The sequence below is a fragment of the Triturus cristatus genome, chromosome 6 (genome assembly GCF_964204655.1).
Source record: "Triturus cristatus chromosome 6, aTriCri1.1, whole genome shotgun sequence".
Classification (NCBI taxonomy): Eukaryota; Metazoa; Chordata; class Amphibia; order Caudata; family Salamandridae; genus Triturus; species Triturus cristatus.
The window spans coordinates 120,888,342-120,912,714 of NC_140589.1; the positions used below are offsets into that span (position 1 = coordinate 120,888,342).

Below are 24,373 nucleotides of genomic sequence, written 5' to 3' on the forward strand. Positions count from 1 at the left end.
CCCAGAGCGTGTCTGCCCCGTGGCGGCCCTCCGCAAGGAGGGGGCCGCCGGAATCCTGAAAAGGCCTCGCTGGGCCTGGAGGCCGTCGCCTCAGGTCACGTGACCAGGGCGGACTGCGTAACGCCGTCCCCGCCGAGTGGTGTGGGAGGCCGCGCTCCCGCAGGCCGCGCTGCTGTTGGCGGCTGCGGGCGCGCCTCCACCACAACCTTCACCGCCGGTCCCAGGAGCCTTCGGAGGGCCCGGGACCGGCCTCCACTCAGCGCAAAGCCCACCGGCTGGTCCCGAGACCCGCCGGAGGCCCCCACAGCACTTCGCTTCCCCGACGCCCCCTCGTAGCCGGGCAACACCGGGAGGCGCGCACGGTTACCGGAGGAGGAGGCTCAGAGGAGAGCGAGCCCCCGCCCACTGAGACCGTCGCAAGGGCACCGAGGAGGCCGAAACCACAGGTAACCCCCGGGGAGGAGGGCGGAAGGCCAGAGAGAGAGGCCCAGAGTTCGCCCCCCCCTCTGGGGTAGTCTATCCTGGGGCCCTGTTGGCCCCCACTTGCCCCGGGACGGGGATATTACTGGCCAAGGGAGCTACTGTTTGTCTCTACCGCCCAGGCTGTGTATGAGGTGTACTCTTGGCGGACAGACAGTACTTCGTACATAAGGGGGTGACGATTGATTAATTCGATGCCATGCTCACCCCTAATGGAACGCTGATCCTTGCTTCCTAAACTTTGAGCCTCAGGGGATATTGTGCTAATGCCTAATAGTTGAATGGTGGCCTAGTGGCCATGTTTCATGCTTTAATGGAATGCCATGTTTCACGACCTAATGAACTGCCCTACTGAAATGCTCTTCGGAAATGCCAAGTTTAATGCCCTGAAGAAATGTCATGCTGGATGCTTTAATGAAATGCTATGTGTAATGCGCTAGTTAAAGGCTATGTGCAGCGCATTGATTATCTGCCATGTTGAGCGCTTTGATTGCGTGCTATGTCTAGCGCTTTGATTATCCGCCATGTTTAGCGCTTTGATTGCGTGCTATGTCTAGCGCTTTGATTATTTGCCATGTGTAGCGCTTTGATTAATTGCCCTGCCTAGCGATTTGATTAATGGCTATGTGTAGCGCTCGAATGTCAATGCCATGGTTCGCGCTCTGATTGACTGCTATGTTTAGCCCTAATGCTCATGCCGTATTTAGTCCTCTAATGAAATGTTTTGATGAGAACCTGCCTCTGATCTAGATAAAGCAGTTTTGATTTTTACTCAACCTCCCTGGTGTGGTGTCAGTCATTGCGTGCGTTTCCTGTCTCAGTGGATGTGTGTGCTGTATGGTCACTTTACACTTAAGCCTTTGGATGCCTACCTGCTCGCGCCAAGCTACCCCCAGAGGGACTGGTGACCCCAGGTCCTACAGGCACGATAAGAGGGGCCGAACTCCTTCTTGTTCTCCACCTTCTCACAGACCAGGTCTCCAACTCGAGGTAGCCAGCCAACTACCGGAATCTGAAGCGCAGCATCGGTGTGGAGGGCAAGTGTTCTTTTGCGAGACTGTCTCTGGTCTCTTGTAGATTCTGTAATACAGCACAGTCATCATCTACGTCAAAGGGTGCGGCTGACGTCGCCATGTCTAGACCATCAAGGTCCGGGACAAACATTTTTATGCCAAAGAGCATCATGTATGGGGTCCGCCCACCCAGAGACCTTCTAGGGAGATTATTAAGTGCACGTTGGACGTTATACAGATGGGCTAACCAGTGCCTAAAACCCTAGCTGTCAGGGATTGCTTTAAGTCACGGTTAATTCACTCCACTACACTATTACCCTCAGGCCGGTATGGAGACGAAAATTTGACTTGGACCCCCAAAGATTTCATGGCTTCTTTGTACGCCTTAGAGGCGAACGCAGGGCCCTGATCAAAATGAAAGGTACCACACGCAAAAAGTCCCACAAATCTCTTATGACAGTACGAGCATCAACACTCCTTTGTGGCCATACCCAAAGAAAACGTGTGCATGAAACCACTGCAACCAAGATGTACTTATACGCAGTATCAGAGGAGAAAGGACCGCAGTGATCTAAATAAACACACCCAAGTGGTCTATTAGATATGTACAACTGAGTTTGTGGTGGGCGCGCAGCAGTCGAAGGTTTAATCTGCTGGCAAATGTCACAATGAAGAACATAAGTGCAAGCTTATTTATACAACCCGCGCCACCAGTAACGCTGTTGTAAATGAGTAACAGTAGCTGATATGCCGGCATGGGCAGAGGCCATACCCTCGTGAGCCGCTGTTATCAAGGACGGTCTGCAGTCCGCGTTGGGAATCAATCTGTCACCAACGTCGTTAATTCTCACATACGGGACGTTATCAGGACTTAAGTGATAATGGTACCGAGAAGGGAAACCTCTCGGGTAATTACTTCCCTTCTCTGTAGCAGCAATAGCTGCCAAGATGTCATCATCGATCTTACTTTTGGATCTTGTAACTGCTGCTACTAGGTATGACGCCACTGCTGTTTTCGCTGCTTCGTCAGCTAAGCTGTTACCGACGGCGTGGACACCAACTCGCTGGTGACCAAGAGTGTGAATTACATTCACGAGAGGAAGATGCTGTTTAAGTTCTGCCACTCGAACCCTAAGCATTTTATGCTTGATTGTGCTACCTTTGGAATCGCGATATTCATTTTGAGACCAAAAGAATAGATTGTCGTTAAAAGACTGAACGCAGTAAAACCAGTCACTCACTATAAGAGTAGTAACCCGAGGATCAGCAAACTCCAGTGCAAGCACCACAGCACGGAGCTCTGCCAACTGTGCGGTACAATCACCCAATGACTGCGTATACTCGACATCAGACTTGAATTCTCCATTCACGAAAGTACCCGCCACAATTGCACAGGCCGCTGAATAGGCGTGATTTGATCCAGTCGCCGGTTGCGCTGAACCATCCGTGTAAATGGCACAATGGTAATCTTCAAGCGGGCGCAAAGACAGAGGAGCAGGATGAACAAATTCATACTGCAAGTACTCCTGAGTCTGCAATGAGGCATCAAAGATATAGGTGACATCTGGCGATGTCAATGAAGTGGCCCATTGTATCCAACGTGGATGCAAAGCTTTAGAATTAAGTACACTGGCTTTCGTCACCGCCTCCAGAGCAGGATACGGTGTAACCACCAACATGCGTTTTCCTTGCGACAGCGCTCGTTGTTTAAGAATCGCCATCTGTACCGCAGTCAAAACTTTTTCAACCGTGGAAAAGGGCAGTTCAGCCAAAGTGTACAAGTGTGATTTGTATGCAATGGGGACGGTATCGCCCTCATTGAACGTTAAGTACGTGAAACCCACTGCGCCCGGCACAATTCTTATTACCAGGTTAGTGTGGTTATCCCGTGTCAGTAAGTATTTCGAAGCAAGAAGATCAGCCTGCAAAGATTGCAAAATAGCTGAATGCTCTGGCAGCCAGCTCGATTTGGAAAAAGAAGGTTGTACCAAGGCATATAGCGGCTTGATACGCTGGGCATAATCGGGAATGTACGTACGACCGAAATTCAGAAAGCCCAGCAAAGACTGTCATTTTGTCAGTGTTGTAGGAGCACGCAAGCATGCGCACTTCTCCAGAAAGTGAGGAGCTAAACCTCGACCTTCATTGTTGAGCTCGTAGCCCAAAAACAACACTGTATACTCTGCAATGTGAGACTTCGCAAAGTTGAATTTGTAACCGAAGTCTGCAAACATAACAATGATGCGATCAACGCGACACAGATGCGGCCATAATTCGTCTGTGAGATAGATATCAACATACAAGTACGCATCAGGGACGATGCTCTCTAACAGAGAGACAAAACGTGCTGCAAAGACGCCAGGGCTGTTTTTATGGCCCATGGTAAATCTCTTAAACTGTTTTTGTTTGCCGCCAGAAGTAAACGCTGTCCACTGACTACTATCAGAGGACAGGTTATGGCTGTAAAAACCATTAGATATGTCAAGTGTGGTCTTTTTTTTTTTTTTTCCGTCCTCATTGCTACCATGGTTTCAATGCCAGACCAGATTAACATACGAACAGCTGTCTCAGTTCATAGAAAAAACTGGCAGGGATAGAAAAACGACTTAATGGGTACCCAATATCCCTCAGCTATTGCAGTCTCAATCTTAGAAGGCAAAGAACCAACCGGTTACCATCTTATAGGCAACCTAGGTAGGGGTGGCAGCCAAATCAACCCGGGCTAGGACCGGGTACCGGCTAATCTCATGGTGCAAAGGCAGGGGGGGCACCATAGTAAAGTAATCATCGGACCCGGGGGAAAAAAAACCCCCAAAAAACCCGGATATTTCAGTGTACCCATGTTAACAAGTACCAGAAAGCCCTTTTGCTCTGATTACCAGACCTAGCAAGGTCCATACGGGATGTGTACAAAACGGAAGCCTGCCATTCACTAAAATTGGGGGGTGACGAATCCTTCCACTTCCTGCAGATCTCCCTTCTTGCCAACAGCACCGCGTAGAACACCAAATTTTTGGCTGCACTTTGAACTCCTTCCAAAATCCCGAAGATCACAAGAGGCAAGTCTATGTTAACCTGGACACCTAGTGATGTGGTTAGAGTATTACTGATAGCTGCCCAATATGACTCTAGTCTAGGGCAATCAAAGAACATGTGAGTGTCTGATGCTGCTAGGAGGCCACACCTTGAGCATGCCACTGAATTGCCCTCAGAAAATGTAGATGATCTGAGGGGAGAATAGTATGCCCTATGTAGGGTAAAAAGGTGGTTTCTGCGTAGCCATGAAGGCTTCACTATGCTACACAAGAGGCCGAATGACGCTGACCAGAGTTTTTGTAAGTTTTGACCAGAAATTGAAGGACTCCACAGCAAGTCCGGCAGACTGAAAACTCCATCCGTTTCCTCAAGTAGGAGTCTATACCACTGTGAAGTCTCCTTTTTACCCGATGAGTTGTTGACCAGATTATTGATAAGTAGGCTATATCCTCCAAGTGGAAACTTATTACTTTCGAGGGATTGAGTTGTATAGGCCTGAGTCCAACTAGTCATTTGCAAGTATTTGAACCTTCATAGGTTGGGGCCGATCTTGGCCTGAAGCTGTTCCCATGAAAGCAACTCCCCTTCAAAGAAGAGATCTCCCCAAACCTCTAGGCCTGCGTCTCTTATAGGCGCCGCTAAGCTGTCTCCAAGCCAGACGGGATTTTCAGGTAGCCCCCATAGCGGTGTTCTATCACAGAAATACCCTTGTTTTATAGATCTTGTGACTTCGGCCCACATTTTTGCCAATCCTTGTAAAACCTTCAGTTTGATTTTTTTAAAGTACTTTGGGTTGCCAAATTTAAAAAGAAAGGCCGATTGGCTAACACCTTCCCCTTCTAGCATAGCTGAGAACATCAGGCCCACCCCGTAATCAGAAGGCATTTTTAACAACATACAGGAATGAGACAACTGGAAGGCCCAAGCGTATAATTTCAAATCCGGGACAGCCAAGCCCCCCTTGTCTCTTCGCCGCCTTAGCTTTTTCCATGATACCCTTGCCTGTTTGTTGTTCCAGATAAAAGATGTTATGTCTGACTGTAGTTTAGCTAAACAAGAATAATCGAAGTGCAAGGGAATGGTACAAAACAAAAAAGAAATTTTAGGAAGAATCGACATTTTAATTAGATTGACCCTCCCAATTAAAGAGAGTGGAATATGAGACCATGAATGCAATAACCTACGGCATTCTTTAGCTACTGCTGATAAATTAACTTGAACAATTTTTTCTATATCCTTCCTAATATGTAGACCCAGATACCTCATCGAGGAACCTGCTTGTAACTCCCTAGCTCGCCCGTCATCATTCCAGACGAGCATCTCGGTTTTTGTATCGTTAATCTCATAATCAGATACTTGGCCAAAAGAGTGGGCAGTCTTTAAAATTATGGGTAGTGCAGTGCCAACATCTGATGTAAGAATAAGCACGTCGTCGGCGTATAGGGCTACTTTCCTTTCCCACCCTTTATAAGAAAAAGGCTTGATAGTAACCTCCTCCCTCAGTTGTTGCGCGAAGGGCTCGATATAAAAATCAAACAATAGGGGGGAAAGTGGGCAGCCCTGCCGTGTCCCCCTAGTGATAGTTACCGGGTCAGACAGCTCTCCATTAACCAAAAGACGTGCAACTGGGCTGTGATATAACAAACCAATTGCCCTACGAAACCCTGCCCCAACGCCAAACTTAGCCAAAGCCCCCGACAGGTATACCCAATTGACCCTGTCGAAAGCTTTGGTCGCATCCAACGTGAGGGCCGCCAAAGGAAGGGACCGGGCCGATGCTATATCGATAGCACCTATTAAGTCATAGGTTAGCTCAAATAATTGTCGCCCCTTCACAAAGCCCTTTTGGTCGGGATGGAGAACCGAGGGCGCTATCTCGGCCAACCTTGATGCCAAAATTGTGGTGAAGATCTTATAATCCACATTGAGGATTGAAATTGGCCTATAGGATCCACAAGCGGTCTTTGGTTTCCCTGGTTTCAAGATAAGGGTGATTGAGGCATTATCCCAAGAGGCAGGCGGGATCTGTCCTTCCACTAAGATTTGATTAAATAGAACAGTAAGAAAGGGGACTAATTCTGTTTCAAGGGCTCTATAGATTTCCGCCGGCAACCCATCGGGCCCGGCCGTCTTCCCCTTCTTACTTCTTTTAATGGCAGATCTTACCTCATCCTCAGTAATGGCATTATCTAAGAATTGAGACTGCTCAACAGATAGCGAAGGAAGATTAATGTCCCTCAGCCAACCTTCAATAGATTCTAACGAGATCTCCTTATCCTCCTCGTAAATTACCTGAAAGTAATCTCTGAAGGCACCCCTGATATCCTCATCTGAAGAGAAGGTGTTATTATCAACAGTTATTGCGGCTATGTTATTGCGAACCAGATCTGTTTTGGTCTTCCAGGCCAGTAGTTTTCCCGCGCCCTCGCTGTATTCGAAATGGGCTAATTTACTGGCTTCCCATCTCTGTAGAAGTCGAAGGTTTAATATCGAGCTCAAACTACCCTTCAGAGCCACTAATTGATTGCAAAGAGTGGCTAGATCTAATCCGGAAGCCATATACTTGGTGTCTATATCTTGTTGCGTTTGACATATTTGAGCTTCAATAGAAATGACTTCCTCTCTAGGTTTCTTCCTGCGGTATGAAACTTTCCCCATAATAACCCCTCTCAAAAAAGCTTTAAACGAATCCCAAATCATCCTGGTCGTAGCTGAACCCCTGTTGGAATCCCAAAAATTATGGGTTTCAGATTTAAGAAATGTGATATCCTCAAAAGAAGAGAGAAGAGAGCGGTCAAAAGACCATGTGTTGGAAGACCTCTTAATCGGTCTGACAAGTTCCATTACAACAGCCGCGTGGTCTGACAGATGTAATGGGAGGTAGCTAATGGCCTTGACGGAATCTACCAGTCTCAGACTAATTAAGATGAAATCAATTCTGGACTGGTGATGGTACTTGTAGTTCCGAAAAGAAACCCCTTGTTGTTGCCCCGACCTCTCTCTCCAAATATCAACATATCCATATTGCTTCATTACACTTTGCAGCAAGGCCCTGGTCTTAGAAAAAACTAGGGATCGATTATTGGTCGATTTGTCCAATAGGGGGTCCAGTACGACATTAAAGTCGCCTGCCAAGATAATGGGTTCAGGGAAAGAAAGCAGGTGTGAAAATATAGACTCCAGAATGGAGGGGTCGTCCTGATTCGGACCAGAGTACCCCAAGATTGTACTTTGCATACCGGACATAACAACTGACGCTATGGCCCATCTGCCACCTGGGTCGACCACCTGTGATATCAGCCTAGCTTTAGCTCCTTTTTTTAATACAACTGAGACCCCTCTTGTGTTAGTTGTTTGGGTAGTTGAAACTGCGAAGTCTATCCACCTATTTTTCTTGATAAGGGCAAGCATTTCAGTATGAGTTAGGTGCGTCTCCTGGAGCACAATGACCTGCGCATCCAAGTCCCGCAAGTATTGCATAATTCTATTAACTCTAAGCTTGGTGCGGAGGCCATTTACATTCCAGGAGATATATTTTACACTACCCATACTTAAACAAGAAGAGAAAAAATAAGGCTAAGATTACCATTTGTTGCTTTAATTCTTTGCTCAACATCTGCCTGCTTCCATCCTTTTTAACACTTCTTCGATCAATGAGGACCTTTTTATATTTTTGCCATCTCCCACCTAACCGCCACATAGTCCGGTAGATAGCACCCCTTCCACAAGCTCCCGTCGAGACAACCCCACCCACCCCAGAAAAAAAAAAATTGCAGAGCAACAAAGTATAGGACATAAAAAGTGACCCCCCCCCCCCCCATCATGCCCTAAAAAAGAAGTTACCAAAGCTATTTTTAACAATTAGCAGGGAAGTAGAAAGAAGAGGACATTTTAGTCAAGTTAAATAAGTAGACGTGACCTAAGGTAAAGAAGCATACAGCTTCATTTTAATAGTAGCACAGTAACTATTAGGCTTATCTAAAAAGATTCATCAACGCTATCTCACAATATGCATAGACTATTTATTCTCATTACCTAATGTCAACAAAAGCTCGTCGGCTGCCTGCACTGACCTAATGTTGTACATCCGGTTATTGTGCATAACTTTGATGGCTGCCGGGAACATGAGCTGAGCTGGTGCTCCTACCTTTCTAAAGGCATCCAAACGCCTCCCAAACTCCCATTGTTTCTCCAATGTGATTCTGGAGAGGTCAGACCTAACTAGGAAAGTAAAACCTTTCCCTGTGAGAGACTTTTGTTTTAATGCCAGGTTAAGAATCTGCTCCTTCAACACATAAGTGTGAAAGTTAACCAATATTTTACGCGGCTTCGATCTTTGGGGATTCCGCCGAAAGGGATCCCTATGGACTCGCTGTATATCCGTGGCTAACTCCTCAACTGAGTGCTCTAAGCCCAGGGACTCCTTTAACAAAACAGTAATGAAATGCTTAATATCTGAGCCCTCAGTTCCATCCGGAATATTGAGAATCCGTATATTCCCCCGCCTGGCGTTATTTTCTAACGTCTCCATCCTCTCGCTTAGGACTTGCTCCTCTCTGGTAAGCTTCTTTATATCAGCCTTGGCTTGCTCCAAATTAATTGAAAGTGCTGCTGAGGTCTCTTCCAGGACTCCTGTTCTAATGGTCAGTCCGTCAATCTTGTTATCCAGCGCTTCACAATAGTTCCTTATCTCCAACTGATTTGTAGAGGACTCAGTAAACCCTTTCCTTATCTCCAATGTGAGCGCAGAAAACATCCCCAACAAAGAGGCGGCTGAAATAGTGGACTCTCCCTCGAAGTCGGCTATACTGGCTCTAGCAGCGTCACCTTCCTCATGCTGATCCTTAATGTTCTCTTCGTCCCCCCCATTCTCCTCCGACTGCCCCTTCCATCTCCAGTGTTGCTGCCAAATGATTGCCTGAAGTTGGCCCTTCCGCCGTTGTCAAGCTCGGTGGGGGACTCTGTTCTATGGCAGACAAGCCTCCTGTGACTTGCACCCCCGAATAAATTTCTTGAACTGCTCCGGCTCCGGCTCCCTCTAAACCTATCACATGTGGTGTGACCTGGGGTGTACCCACCCCCCCTGCTGTAACTTCGACCACAACCGGTGTACGGGAGGATAATAATAACACATTGGCAGACGGAGAAGGGAGGGCGTCCGGGGCAGACGAAACACCTGCCATGTTACGATCTTCCACGAGGTTAAGGATCTGAGGAACCACTTTGAAGGAAGATCGAAGTGAAGGGGTGATCTTAGACCCTAGAGATAATACTGCCTTAGGTCCCTTCACTTTGGTTTTAGACTTAGGCTTGTGCTTACTACCTCTAGCCTTCACTTCTATATTTAAATAGGAAGAAGATTTCCTCCTAACCGATACCTCGGAGCTCTGAGCAGTGGCAGCCTCTCCAGCAGCCTCCCCCTCCTGCACATCCGCTTTATTTCGCCCTTGATTATCTTGCTCCTTATCAGTGGTATGCAACAAGTTACCAAAAACATCACAAATAACCGCAGACCCTGGAGATAACCCAGCCAGAGTTACAATACTCTCACTGTTCTTACCGTAGTCAAAAGCCTCTGTCTCTAGCCTTCCCACCTCGACTGCCTTCAGAGGAGGTGACAGTATTGGTTTCTGCACCCCTCTAGAAGACGCTTTGTTAACTGCACTTCTTGAGTTTGCCACAAAGGCAGAGTCACGGAATGGCTGCCCAAGGCTCCGCAGCTTTCTCCCCCGCCTCAGCTCCAGCGCGGCTGTCCAGAGACGCAGCCTCGGCTTCCCCCGGGGCTCTCGCGGTATGGGTGCAGCAGTTCGACCAATTTCTGGCTCCCAGAGCGACGCTCCCTCTGAAAAACACTGGCTCCCTCCTGTCACTCTTGCCACTCTCAGAGGTGCAGAGCTTACAGCAGAAACAGCTTGGGGAAAAGATTCACGGCGTCCTCCGAGAACACGCACGGACAGAGGAAGCAGGCTGTTTGACGTGGGACATCCGGTGGCCAAACACGGTACTGCATCCCCAACGTGCCGCTTGAAGAGACAACCGCCGACACTCGACCAAACAGCAACCGGGCGAAAATGTGTTTTACCCGCTTCAAATGGAAAGTTCTATTCCTCTACAAACTCCAGGACATATCCTACTACTCCAACCGACGGGGTCACAGTCCTTGTCGAGGTATAGTAGGGTAGGGTTGACTCCGACGGGAGCTCGCCTCGGAGCACCTCGGCAGCCTAGCTAGCTGCCGCTATGTTTTCCTCCGGTGACAGAGTGGTGTTGTCGAGTGGAGTAGAGTCGAGCGCCAAGTGTGGTCTTAAACCTTTTTCGCATGAGACTATCAACGAGGGCAGAACTGTGGGTATTCTGTACAGCACACGTCCGACAATGAGAGTTCAAATGCCGGTAATCCAAAACTAGGCGGTACGACCCATCAGGCTTCGTTACAGTGAATAAAGGATTATTCATTGGTGACACACGTTTCAATAACACCCTGATATTCCAATTGCTCAAGGATTTCTGCGACGTGAGATCTAGCTTCGCGGCGCATGGGATATTGGGGCTGAGGCTGGGGCATAGACCGTAAAGGAATCTCATGGCACCTGAGCCCACTCCACAGCAAACCGTTCAGCGTGCTCCTTTGGCACTGTGTGGTCAGATTATCCCAAAAAATCCCTTGTATTGTACGTTGTATGTCACCCTCAATTAAGAGGACTATGTCATATAGTCTGTCAGGGGGAGCCACTCTAGTGTCATCAGTTTCTACAGTAATGAACGTGTCAGTTGCTGTCGCCTCCAGATATGGACGCAGTGCTTGCCACACTACTGTAACCTCCGCTGCGCTGTCGAGCAGCGTTAGTGCCCATGTCAGGTTCCGAAGCTGCGTTCTCACTATCTGTAGCATACCTTGCTGTTAGTGCAGCAACTTTCTTCTTCTGAAACGGAGGACGTTGACGTGCGAACTCGTCCTGCTTGCCTTTACCGGCAGGCTGACGGGGTTGCTCACGTCCTTGTTGGGCACCCCGACCTTTGCCACGTTCTCCGCCACCGGACTGTGAGACCGATGTTTCCTGTGAAGAACGAGAAGAACGTTGTTCAGTAACCTGAAATCTATCAGGTGACCTAATACTAGTGCGATCGCGCAAATCGTATGTGCGTTCACCAGTCGCCTGTACTGGAGACGCAGGACGAGACCCCTGTTTCTGTTGCTGCTTTCCCTGTTTCTTTGTGCGCCAATTTTGTTTAGGAAAAGTTGGACAATCATCTTTGACAGAGACAAACTCACCTTAGTTTGCTGTATCAAGTCTGGAATGACAATAGTTGGTTTAATCCCTAAACTACTGCGGCCAATAGTTCTATAGGCTTCCGCAATAATTTTAGGCAACTCTTGGGGCTTATCGAGTTCATCGACGCGGGCTAAGCCATTAGCCACTTGAAATTGTACTGCATCTCCCTTGAGATTACCAAGGACGAGAGTGGCAACTACGTCGAACATAACGACAAGCCGCATTCCCAACTCGACTGTTGCCTCCGGACCGTGATGATCTTGAACACGTTTCATGACGGAGGAAAGCACGGCCATAGATGGGGTGCCGAAGCACTTCGAGTAGACTGCTGCAAAAACCTTACCCCAGTTGTCACAATCGGACACCTCTGGGACTAATTCTTTCTGCAAAATAATGGTGAGGATCCTGTGTTTCTCCACAGGAGTAGAGTGCGGAAATACTGCTTCCAGCTGGTCAAATTTTTCAGCAAGCCAATAAGGCAAATAGTCCTTATTCTGGGGGCGCTTGCCCATTACCGAATTAACAATGACGGGACAAATAACAACCCCGGCCTGGCCAGCTGGCTGTCCAGCAACCGCAGGTGCCCCCCACCTGCACATTGCGCGAAACGTATTGCACTAAAGCCCTATATACAGTAATCAGGGCTGTATGGAGGACACGCAACTCATCCACCGCAACAGTCAAACAGCGGGGATGAGGTGTAAATCCGGCCAGCACCGACCAGGTGGCCCCTGGAATTGACAAAGGGCCCATTCTAACAGGTGTAACCGCATGGGGAAGGGCGCCATTAAACCAAATGCGATGCTGCCAAGCTGTAATAGGAATTTCTTGCGTCCTATATGGCGTATAATTTGCCGGGAGCCGCGTGGGAGTATAGGAGTGAAAAGTATCATCATCTGCATTCACAGCCGGCATAGTCACCCAAGAGTAGAACAACTCGTACGGGTATGACGCATCGGCACTCACCACAAAAATGACGGCCATCCCATCGTCCGGCACCCCAAACTGCGTCAAATGACGCCGCAGAGGCGTTCGGCTATGCGCTGCAATATCAACCGCCATAAGGACATAGAGAAGAACAACAATGGATATTACAGTAGCACAAGGGTTCAGAAATATAAAAACCTTTTTAATTAACAAGCTTGAGAGAACCTATCGTACACACAGGTAGGTCAAAACCGTCACTCCCGCTATCCGGAAACAAGAGTGAGGGTGTCGTGGACTAGTATAAGCACTACTAAGGCATTTCAAATCAGAAGACCAAACGTTAGGTGCGCCATGTTGCAGGGATTCTGCTCATGCACAGAACTATGCGCAGGGAACCAGGACCTCAGTGAATTGCGGTGTACCAAAAACTCACCTCAGTACCCAGAACCCCAATCCGACTAACATCAGTGTCCCATTCGTTCTCCGTATCCTCTCGAAGCTACCAATGTATAGACAACCCAGAACAAGCGACTTAAAATACTCTCAGGAATGGTGGGAATCAGAAATATCTGTTCGTTATTATTCTCATATCAGTCCACAACAAGAGTAATCAGAGACACAGCAAAGTTTAAAATATTTATTTTATAAACTACATGTCCTAAGATGCAGTACTTTGGCTAACATAAGCAGACAAATGATTAAAATTCAAACCATCAGCATTGTTACAATACCATAGAAAATGAAGGGAGAAATCATATTACAAATGATAGTGGAATACAGCCACCCTTCCTTCACTAGTAAGCTAGTATTATTAGACTAATAGAAGGTCTCTAGGTTTGAATGGGGAACCCCATACCGTAAAGATCAGCTTAGGTGAATCACATCACAGATCAGCTTTGCTCTGCGCCTGGAAAAGTTCTTCTCCAGAATGTGTGTCTTATGCATGCAAACATTATTAAAGGCACTCGACTTTCAGATATTTGCAGCTGTGTGCGTGTTATGGCTAGAGCGTGGGCCGATCAACCTGAACTCAAAAACATCCATTGTTTTGTGGCTCAGACTGTTTCTGCACACAATGTTCAGACCAAGGTCGCAGTGCACGTCTAGGGATGTGAACAACAGACAGTTTTCATGTGAAGAAAAAGGCATGCAAGCAGTTTCCAAATAATAACATCTATCTGCAGTGTTGTGTGCAAAAGCAGCAAAAGTGGCAAGATGGCGTTTCTAGCATCTAAGGCGCTTACGCTAACATAGCTATGTATGTATCTAAAATGCTGCCTCCACTACAACCCCCTTTTCTCCCCTTCCTCTCATAGGTCAACTCAGCACCCCACATCTCCCCCCTTTCCACTCAACCCCCATCCGCCCTTCTTTCTGCCTGCGCGTGCTTCTTCCAGTAACAGACTCCTTGGCTCTAAGTGCACACTAATCACATTGACGTCTGGGAGCAGAGAGAATTTTTTCCTGAGTTCAGACATGTCGAGCAGCGTCCATCTCACGCCCATCCCCAGTACACATTCACACCTCCCTGCAACAATAAATGATGACGCATTTGTTGGCGTTTTTACTGTTTAGAAAAAACGAGGGAGTACGTAGTTGTCTGCATCACCACAGAGCCCCAATACATGCATAGAGCCCCTCGAAAGAGCAGAATGCTCACCATGAGAGGCAAAGGTGAAATACACGCATCTGAGACATGTTTTTTTGTAATAAAGGTGGTCTCTCAGTTGGGGTGAGGAAGTAAGACGTGTTTTTGAAGACAACGGCCAGCTTTCATCCCCCGGCATCCATCAACCACCCAAACCCAATTCGAACCTTTAATATTCCATAACTAAGCACGCACAAAATGAAGGGCAATGAATAGTCCGAAAAAGGACAACCATGCAAACAGTAATAATCTAACAAAACAACGAGAACATGAAGAAACAATCTTAAGAGAACAATATAACAGTTTTCCTCTCACCTCGGGTTCTTGGGATGAGTGCATGGGCCTCCTCTTGCCTTCCCCACTCCCTCAGCCACTGATGACTGGTCCTGTGTTTTTATTATAATGCACTTTTCAAAAACAGAGTTTAAGCTATTGGCATTGTAAATGGCAATGCCTTTTATTTATGTTTTAAAAACCAACACGTAAATAAAAGGCATTGTCATTTACAATGCCAACAGCTCAAACTCTCGCAAATGCAAGACCTATTGCATTGCAAATACTTATTGCAGTAGCCATGGAGACCCTCGCAGCGAGACTACGCCAACACCATGTAGCCAGAGGACTGGGTTTCACAGACAGAGCATTAATGGACTCAATTGGGGGAGGCGGAGCATGCCTTGCTGCAAGATGGCCGCTCGGTGATCGAGCTCCGCCGTCCACCGCTACAATCTGCCATGATATGCTGCTTCTATTGCCCTGAAGGAAAGTGTTAAGCCCGCTGAGGGGTTCCCGGCTGCCCGCTGTACCTGCTGAGCCGCCCCAGTCCTGCATAGCACCTCCTGAGCTGGAGAACTGGCCCACCGCTTCTTGCTCTGGCGCGCGGCCTTGTGGCGGGGCTGACGTGAGCGCGGCGGAGTCCTGACTGACCCCGCTGCATCTGTGATCGGAGGGAGCGCTGTGGCCCGGGGGCTTTCCATCGTTGGTGGTGCAGCTTCGTGGGGTGACGAGATCGTGGACCTGTGCCCAGCGGATCGGAAGGTGAGCTGCGCACTTCTGCAAGCCGCGAGCCACGGGCCTGGGCAGAGACCGGAGCTGGGCGGTCGCGTTCCTGCTGCATCCGTTACAGCCCTGCCGCTCGGCGGTTCACGGGACCACTGCTGCTGCCAGCATAGACCTGCGGCGCGGAGTCACTGGGAGGCTCGATCCGTGCTGGAAGGTGTTGCTGGACCCTGATGTCACCGGGGCCAGGCCTGTAGACACTTCGCGTTGGGCCCTGCATTCGTATGGAGACCCGACTGCATTACTTGTGGAGCTGTGAGCCGCTGGCACCATTGCTACAGTTTTTTCTGGGAGGCGATCAGTATTGCTAGAGACAACTGCTGTGTGACGGTGTGACAGTGCCGATCACGTCTCTGCCCTCCCCCCCCCAGTATCCATTGACCTCCTAGCTAGTCATGCTCCTGATCTGGTGCACGGGGCTCCTCGACCCTGGTCATACACCATCTGAGAAGGTTGCACACGCCACCAGCGCTACCATGGGCAAGCCGAATAAGTCTCAACCGAAGATTATCTTCGAGCAGCGCAAATCAAAGCATCATGAGGATGCGACGGATTCAGCGACTGCCGACTCAGACAACCCTGCTGATGACCCTGTAAGTGACATTAAACAAATATTCACATCCATGCAGTGTGGCCTGACTGCTATAGACGCTAAGATTGATACGCTAGCCTATATGATGGACAGAATGACTGAACGAGTAGACAAGCACACGGAGCGCCTGGACGTGGCGGGGCGTCGTATTCCTGAAACGGAGGAGGCCCAGGCTGACGCCCATAATACCCAGCGACGGGTCGAGAAAGCCCTGGTTGTGCTGCAGAAAAAGGCGGAATATGGAAGCGAGGTCAATGCGGTGTAATCTCCAGATTACTGGCCTACCTGAATCAACAGCCACGGGCCCCATGGAACATTAAACAACTTCTTAAAACACTGCTCGGAGCTGAAACATTCTCTGCCATGTTTGTGGTAGAGAGCGTGCATCGGTCGCTGGCTCCGAGGCCTCAGCCTGGTGCTCCCCCCAAGGACCATTATAGCTAAGCTCCTCAACTACAGTGACCGAGATGCAGCGCTACGTAGGGCGAGAGAATTGGGCACGTTGCAATATGAGGGTTCCTCTCTCTCCTGCTTTCCTGACTTTACTCTGAAGGTGCAGGAAGCCCAGAGGCAGTTTGTCCCCCTGAAACGCAAGTTGCGCGATCATCACAGAGTATGCTATGTTGTATCCAGCGCGGCTGAAGGTTCTCTTCGATGGCAAACCTAAAATCTTCTTAGACCCACTGTCCCTGCAGAAGGCTCTTAAATCCTGGGAGGTGGCTGGCAAACGCAGGAGGGAACATGGCGAAGATGCGGGCGGTGATGAGTCATCGCACAGTCTAGATGAAAATGACTGAGCTCAGTGACTGTAGTTTACATTGTTACTTCCTTTGTACTTTGCTGTACCATTTCATCTGCTGGCGCTACCCGGATTACCCTGGTTACTGAAGGGGTTCTCTTACCGGGGACAGAAGAATATGAAAGTGGTGAAGCTGGTACTCTGTTCTATATCCTTAGTGTAGAAGTATCTGTAGTAATGCGGATAGACTGGGTCCCACTCGGTAGTTTATCCTCTGTACGTGATGCTTTATTATCTGCTGTATGGTGGCGTGGCGGAGGAGAGGGTAGTTGGACATTGCTGGGTAACATCCGCGCCAATGCGTTACCCGCTGTTTTTGATGATGTACTGGAGTGGATATTTGTATTTTTTTCCTTTATGTGAATGAGGTGTCGTTTTGGTACAGGGTGGGATGCTTGTCGCCTCTGCACAGTTGGGGTATGCATGGCGTGGGTGGTAGGTGGTAATGTGGGGATTTATTTTGATTGTATATGATGTTTTCTTTTTGCAGGTCACAGTTTGTTGTTTTCACTTCTTGAATTGTGGGGGAGTTTGGCCACTTGGTGGTAGTTGCTATACATGTATTGTCCCTATCTACATGTTGATTGTATGTCGCTATGGCTCATAGGCAACGGTTGAAACTCTTGACATGGAACGTCAGAGGTCTCAATGACCATAGAAAGGTACGCAAAGTTCTAGCTTATTTAAAGAGGAAAGAGGTGGACATTGCTCTATTGCAAGAGACACACCTACATCCGAGCTGTAGTCTTTTGACGGGGAAATCGCACTTTGGGGGTTTTCCACGCCGTTTGCTTTACCTCTCACTCTAGGGGCATGCTGACCTGGGTTAACCCCAGCGCGAGATTCCAGATTGAATGCTGTGACACAGATCCTTCTGGTAGATATGTCATTACCCGCTGTTACAACGCTCACACGGATCTACTTAGGGTAAACTCCTATGGCCCAAATTATGATGACCTGCAGTTTTATCATTCCCTCTTCCGCGCTATTAAGACACATTCCCCTTTATCTGTGGTGTGGGGAGGGGATTTTAATTGTGTTTTGGATCCAATGTTAGACCGCTCTAAGGGTCCAATGAGAGCTCCATCAGCGGCTGCTAGAGCGATTGTTGATGTATCTGTACAATTGCAAATGGTAGATGTGTGGAGGGCTCGCTCATGTGATAGAGGGGGGTTTACACATTACTCAGCGCCCCATGACATACATACACACTCGCATAGATTACTGGTTCATATCGCAAACCCAGATTCCCACGGTTCAGGGTTGTGAAGTGTTAGCACGTACATTCTCGGACCATTCACCTATTCGGATTACCATTTCCATCCCTTCGCGAGGGCCTCCCCCCTTTTTGTGGCGGTTTCCACCCTATTCGTTATTGGACACAGTTTTTAAAGCAGAACTAAATGAGGCGATTTTGTAGTTTTTTACGATTAATGTTGGCACAGTGGATTCTTTTGCTACAGTTTGGGAATCATTTAAGGCTTATATTAGGGGCATAGCCATAAGCAAACATGCTGGTGTACTTCGTTCCATCCAAAATAGGCTGGCACTTTTAGAAACCCGGATAGTGGCGCTGGAGGACGAACTGATACGGGAGTTCTCTCCACAGTTACTCGACCTCCTGAAATCCACGTTGGCAGAGTTTAATATCGAGGCCGATAGTGAGGTAAAATACATGGGCAAATATGCTACGGCTGGAATTTATGGAGAGACGGATCGACCGGGTGCGGTTTTGACAGTCATGGCAAAGCGCAGACTAGAATCCAGTGGTGTCCCAATTTAATTAGATGCTGATGGCTCGACTCGGACAGATCCGATAGAGATTACTAATCAGTTCCGGAATTACAATCAGGAACTCTATAGCTCAAAGTTCTCCCCTAGTGATGAGGATATACTACAATACCTGGAATATATCGAACTGCCTTGGTTGCAAAACTGGCATAGGGAGTTTTGAATGCGCCCCACTGAGCACGCGGAGATAAGATTAGCGTTGAACTCTGAGTGAGGGTAGCGCTCCTGGACAGGATGGTCTAAATGTGGCATTTTACAAAGCCTTTAGTGATCTTTTGATTCCCCATCTGGCCACACTGTTCCAGGAGATAAGGGCTGATGGGGTCATGCCACAGACCATGAGGGAGGCCCTGATCGTTACTTTACTGAAGCCAGAGAAGGACTCCCAAAAGTGTTCCTCCTATCGCCCACTATCTCAGTTGAATGTGGACACTAAGATTTTTCCCAAGATTCTAGCTAACCATCTCTCCCCTTTACTGCCCCAGTTAATCGGTCCTGAGCAGGCAGGATTTATCCAGGGCCGCACGCTCTCGCATAATCTCCGGCGGTGTTTGGAGTCCTTCAGCATACCAGACCGAATGTCCCTGCTGCGGCTGTCTTTTTAGATGCCGAAAAGGAGTTTTATTCTATTGAATGGCCATTTCTTTATGCTGTGTTGTGTTGCGTCGTGTGGGGGTCGGCAATATTTATTTGCAGTTGGTTGGGGTACTCTATAACTCACCGATGGCTCGTGTCCGTGTAGGCGACACGGTTTCAGACCCCATTTGTATTTCAACGGGCACCAGATAAGGATGCCCCCTCTCTCCGCTATTATATGCCCTAGCGTTTGAACCCTTATTGAGAGACCTGCAGAAATATCATGGCCATAGCAGCCTCCGCTTCCCTAACTACAATTTAATAGTATCAGCTTATGCGGACGACAGCTTTTGTATATTAGAAACCCGGAAGTACATCTCTCTCCTGTTATTCGCGAGGTGCTGCGCTATGGAGGGCTATCGGGGTTGAAAATTAATTGGGATAAGTCTTTGATTTTCCCGTTTACACCTTGCATGATTCCTACACAGTTAGATTATCCTTTGTAGTGGACCACTGACCTGGTCCGCTACCTGGGGATTCAAATCCATTCTGATGCTGAACTCGTGATCCGAGCAAATTACGGTAGAGCGATTGGAAAACTGAGTGAGGATAGTTGATTGTTGGATTCGTCTCCCGCTTCCGCTGGTTGGAAGAGTCTCCTTGATGAAGATGGTGGTATTGCCCCACTTTTTCTTTTTGTTTGTTAATATTCCCATAGTAGTTCCTCGACATCTGTTTAAGGAATTGCATGTGCAGATGACCGATTGGCTTGGGCGGGGAAAGCGCCGCGAGTATCTATGGACACCCTAATGTTGACATGCTCTGCTGGCGGTCTGGGGGCTCCAGATTTCAATCTCTATAACCGGGTTGCACAAGCGTCGCACGTGCATGCCTGGGTCCATGGTCCCCAGGACCTTCCAAACCTTCATATTGAGAGAGAGGCTGCCGCCCCGAGCCACTACCTTGGCTCTTATCCAGGGCCCCGATCAGGCGATGTGGGGTCCTGGACTCAGTGAATTCCGTAGCCCATGCGTGGCACGTCCTACTTGGTATGTTCACCGGAGCTCAATTGTACTCGCCTCGAATGCATATTGAATGGTGCCACTGGTAGGTCTTTAGCTCAGAAAAAGGCATGCTCTACTCACTGCACAATCTTGGTATGTCTGAAATGGGTGATCTTTTTAAAAACGGCAGGATGGTCATCTGGGATGACGCTATCGCTAACAGGGAGCAACCCTCTTTGCTGACAAAGTTTCAGTTTTTTTTTAGAACAAAACAAGCTCTTTGTGCGGTGTTAGGAGAGGAGTTGACTGAACCTATGGACATACCCCCATTATCCATCCTACTCCGCTCCCAGTCCCCTATTAAGCTAGTCTCTAAATTATATGCTGGGGCCCTACAGACCAAGATATCTCCATACTCTAAGGCCCGACTGGCCTGGCAGGGTGATCTTGGAAAGCAACTTCCGGATGATATATGGTTTTATTGTTATGAGGTCACTCGTAAGATTTCTCTAAATGGCAAGCACAGGCTGGCGCATTTCAAATTTTTGAATAGGGTTCACTATACACCTGAACGTCTCCACAGATATGGGTGGTGTGAATCTGACTGCTGCGAACGTTGTGATACGCCGCAAAAAGGTTTTTACCATCTGGCGTGGCAGTACCCCCCTCCCCCCCCCCCGTTGCTGATTTTTGGAATCAGATCTTTGTTACTCTGACTGAGATTGTGGGTATTCCTATCACACCTGATCCATTATTAGTGTTGCTAGGCTACACGAAACCTCTGCGTAAAAAAGTACGTAAACGAATAGCCATGGGCTTACTTTTGGCTAAGCGTAGGCTTGCTATGAGGTGGATGGGAAAGTGATATGGTGTATTGTAACACTCAGTCAGACGTTTATAACGAGTTGCTTCCACCAAACTCTCGACATTTGAGTTTTTGGGGCCTCTATGCTCAATACTGGAAGTCACGTCGTACTGAGGCTGACATACAGGATGACTCAAGCTTGTGTGGTATCACTGTTTTAATTCCTATGTGCTGCACTGTTATTGTACTACGGTGGATGTAATGCGTTCTACAAGTATGGACATGCCTGCTGGCCTAATTAGTTCAACTATGCCTTAAAAACGATACCTAGGCACTGTTGTCACTTATACCGCTCTGTGCCCATTGCCCTCCCTATACTTTTACAGTCTGTCGCTGGATAGCGTGCAATGTAAGTGACCTGTGTTTTTATTTCTGTATGTGATTGATATTTGTATTTTTGTTAATTTTGTATTCTTTGCTAAATATATAAATAAATAAAATTAAAAATGAATAGTCTCAATGTACACAGACGACATAACCCTGTACATACACAAGCCCGAAGAAAACTTAAACCATGTACAGAGGACGATCACCCAATTTGGTGGTCTATCGGGAATAAATATAAACTGGTCCAAATCAATCATATTTCCTCTAACAGACGTCACACCCCATTTGAATTGGACCCTCCCTTAGCATAGGCTCAAGGCCCGATCAAATACCTGGGAATCTGGTTAAGCCAGGATACATAGGAACTTTAGAGGATGAATTACGGCCGAACTATGGACTGGCTGGAGGGTAAGGTCTCGCTCTGGTCCAGGCTGCCGAGAGAATCGCCATAGCAAAAATGATAGTGCTGCCAAAATTTCTTTATCTGTTTGTAAATATACCACTAACATTAACTCGTATATTTTCCAAGAATCTCCGTCCCCAAATGGTGGCCCTAGCCTGGGGGGGTAAGCAACCTTGGATATCCTGGGAACTCCTCACTATGTCACTCAAACAGGGAGGTCTTAGTGCCCCAGACCTCACATTATATGCAGTGTGTGTCAGGCCCAATTCCTGCATTATTGGGTGCATCCAACACCATTCCAGCCGCACGTTGCTGTGGAAAAAGACATAGCTGCCCCCAAACCACTGCACGTCGCCATATACCAAACCCACAGACAACCTAGAAACTAAGTAAACACCATGGTAACTCTCAGATGGGTCTGGCTTGGTCTGCACAAACGCGCCAACATTCCAGTTATATATGCTCTAGCTAACCCGTTAGCACACCACCCTCTTTTCCCTTCTCTACATGACAGTGGGGCTAGGGCGCTATTCTGGAATCTTGGTATTTACACGCTTGCAGATGTATACCCAGATAACACATTCACGGTTCCCCCTAATATGAATGGAGACCCCCCCCCGCCATCCTTATCGGACCTACTTATATATTACCAAATTAGAGTGATATGCCGGCAGATACACACCGATTTTCTGCCGCGCCCCCCATCTTGGCACCACTTGAGCATCTGCTGAATAATCCCTCCTCCCGGAAGCGGATTCCACGCTTGTACAATATAACCCAGCACACCGCCCCGGCGGCCACGACAGAGGCACTAGTCGCATGGCGCGCGGATCTAGATAAACCCCTCATGGATGTGCAGTGGGCACACTGCTGTTGTCAACTTGAGCTCTCATCCCCCAATTACAAATTACGCCCAATCCATTTAAAGTTTCTTCATAGACTGTACCGCACCCCCATGCAGATTCTCAAAAGGAGACTTAGGTAGGACACAGTCTGCTGGAAATGCATAAACCCTCAAGCATCATTCCTACATCTAACATGGCATTGCCTTCCCAATCGCAAAATTCTGGGACAGGGTTTATGAGACAATATATCAAATTACAGGATTGAGCCTGAAACGTGCACCACTAGTGGCACTCCTGGGCTATTTTGAGGACGCCCCGCCGATACACGCCATCTAACAGCCATGATTTTCCTGATGGCTAAACGTAGAATAGCCATGCATTGGGGCACCAACGCGGCTCCCGCAATAGACGCATGGCTACATGATATCGCCTACTGCCAAGTACAGCTAACAATATATTGGGAGCAGATGCCCAAAGATATCTGGGCCCGTTCACACTATGGGCAAACACCCAAGGCTCTGTTACACACGACACACTAGGTGCACTCTCAAGCTGAACACACCCAAGTGAAAGCTAGTGGTATCGACCCGATCAGATTTGCAGCCCTCCATTACTTGCTCACATGAACACCAGCCGTGCTCACGGTGGCAATGCCAAACTAAGCTGCATTGATATAAGTTAATTGCAACATGCTCTCCCACTGATCACATAAAGTGTTGTTGTTCCTTGTAATGTACAAACAGGTAGCAGATCACTTTTCAGGATGCCCTACCCCCAGTCCCAACACCCAAGTTTCATGATGGATTGTATTGTTCATAATGTGCCATGTTTGATTGTCTCTTCTGACTCCACTGCATCAATCAATGACTAAATGTATGGCAAACGTGTATTTTTCAGATAAAAATTTCAATAAATAAAAAAATGTAAAAAGAGCCCACCGCCTTTGGTATGAAAATCTGGCTTACCTCGGAGGTGATGGGATCCCAACCTCTCTGACCAGGACTCATTTGGCAGCTGGACTGGTGGGAAAATTAGTAGTCAGAGACACGTGTTCACCCTCAGGCTAGTTCCACCCCTAAGGTGGGCTACCTGATGTGGACCCGAAAATTAAACATCTGCCATCTTGGTGATGGCAGATTTTGGAACTTTGGGGCAGGGTTATGCCCACTTCCCACAGAAAGTGGTCATACAGGGGTGTAGTGACACCAAGGGTAAGTAGCCCATTGGCTACTACCCTACACTCCACTAAAGCCCCTAAATGTAGTATTTAGGGGAGCCCCTGGCACCATGAAAAAAGATCTTGCCGACCTGAATGAAGGACAATGAAGTGATGCAAAAGCAAGAACAGAGGACAAATAACTGACTTGGCACCAACCTTGCCGGCCTGCCTGTTGTCCCAAAACAATTGCACCAAAGACGATTCTTCCTGCAGCTGCTGAGCCTCCAAAAGCCTGGGAGAACTGCCAGCCCTTCACCCAAGACCCAGGAACTCCAGTCGAACAGCAGAGCTGCTCCACTGCACCATGCAGGCACCCCAGAAGAACTGCTAGGACTTCCTACTGCCGAAAACTCAGTACCGGAAAGCACAACTGCACCTATGCCTCCTAGTCGGAGTCGAACTGGGCCAATAGTGCCAGGGTGGTCCTCAGACCCTCCAGAGACAAAGACCACTTTAGGTTTCCCAACAGTGGACTCTCTAACGCCGCTTGCAGCCTCTTTGTGCAAACCTCTTCT

The 24,373-nt window shown here is 48.1% G+C and overlaps 1 protein-coding gene across 1 annotated transcript in view; it reads right to left on the minus strand.

Annotated features, from left to right (window-relative positions):
- Nucleotides 1-24,373, minus strand: part of LOC146816492 (uncharacterized) — a 401,972-nt gene that overhangs the window by 91,370 nt on the left and 286,229 nt on the right. Inside the window, exons 12-13 of the mRNA XM_085609516.1 lie at nt 8,565-9,432; nt 6,696-6,859 (exon numbers count right to left, since the gene is read on the minus strand). Coding sequence (XP_085465642.1) covers nt 6,696-6,859; nt 8,565-9,432 — 1,032 coding nt within the window. The remainder of the gene's footprint in view (nt 1-6,695; nt 6,860-8,564; nt 9,433-24,373) is intronic.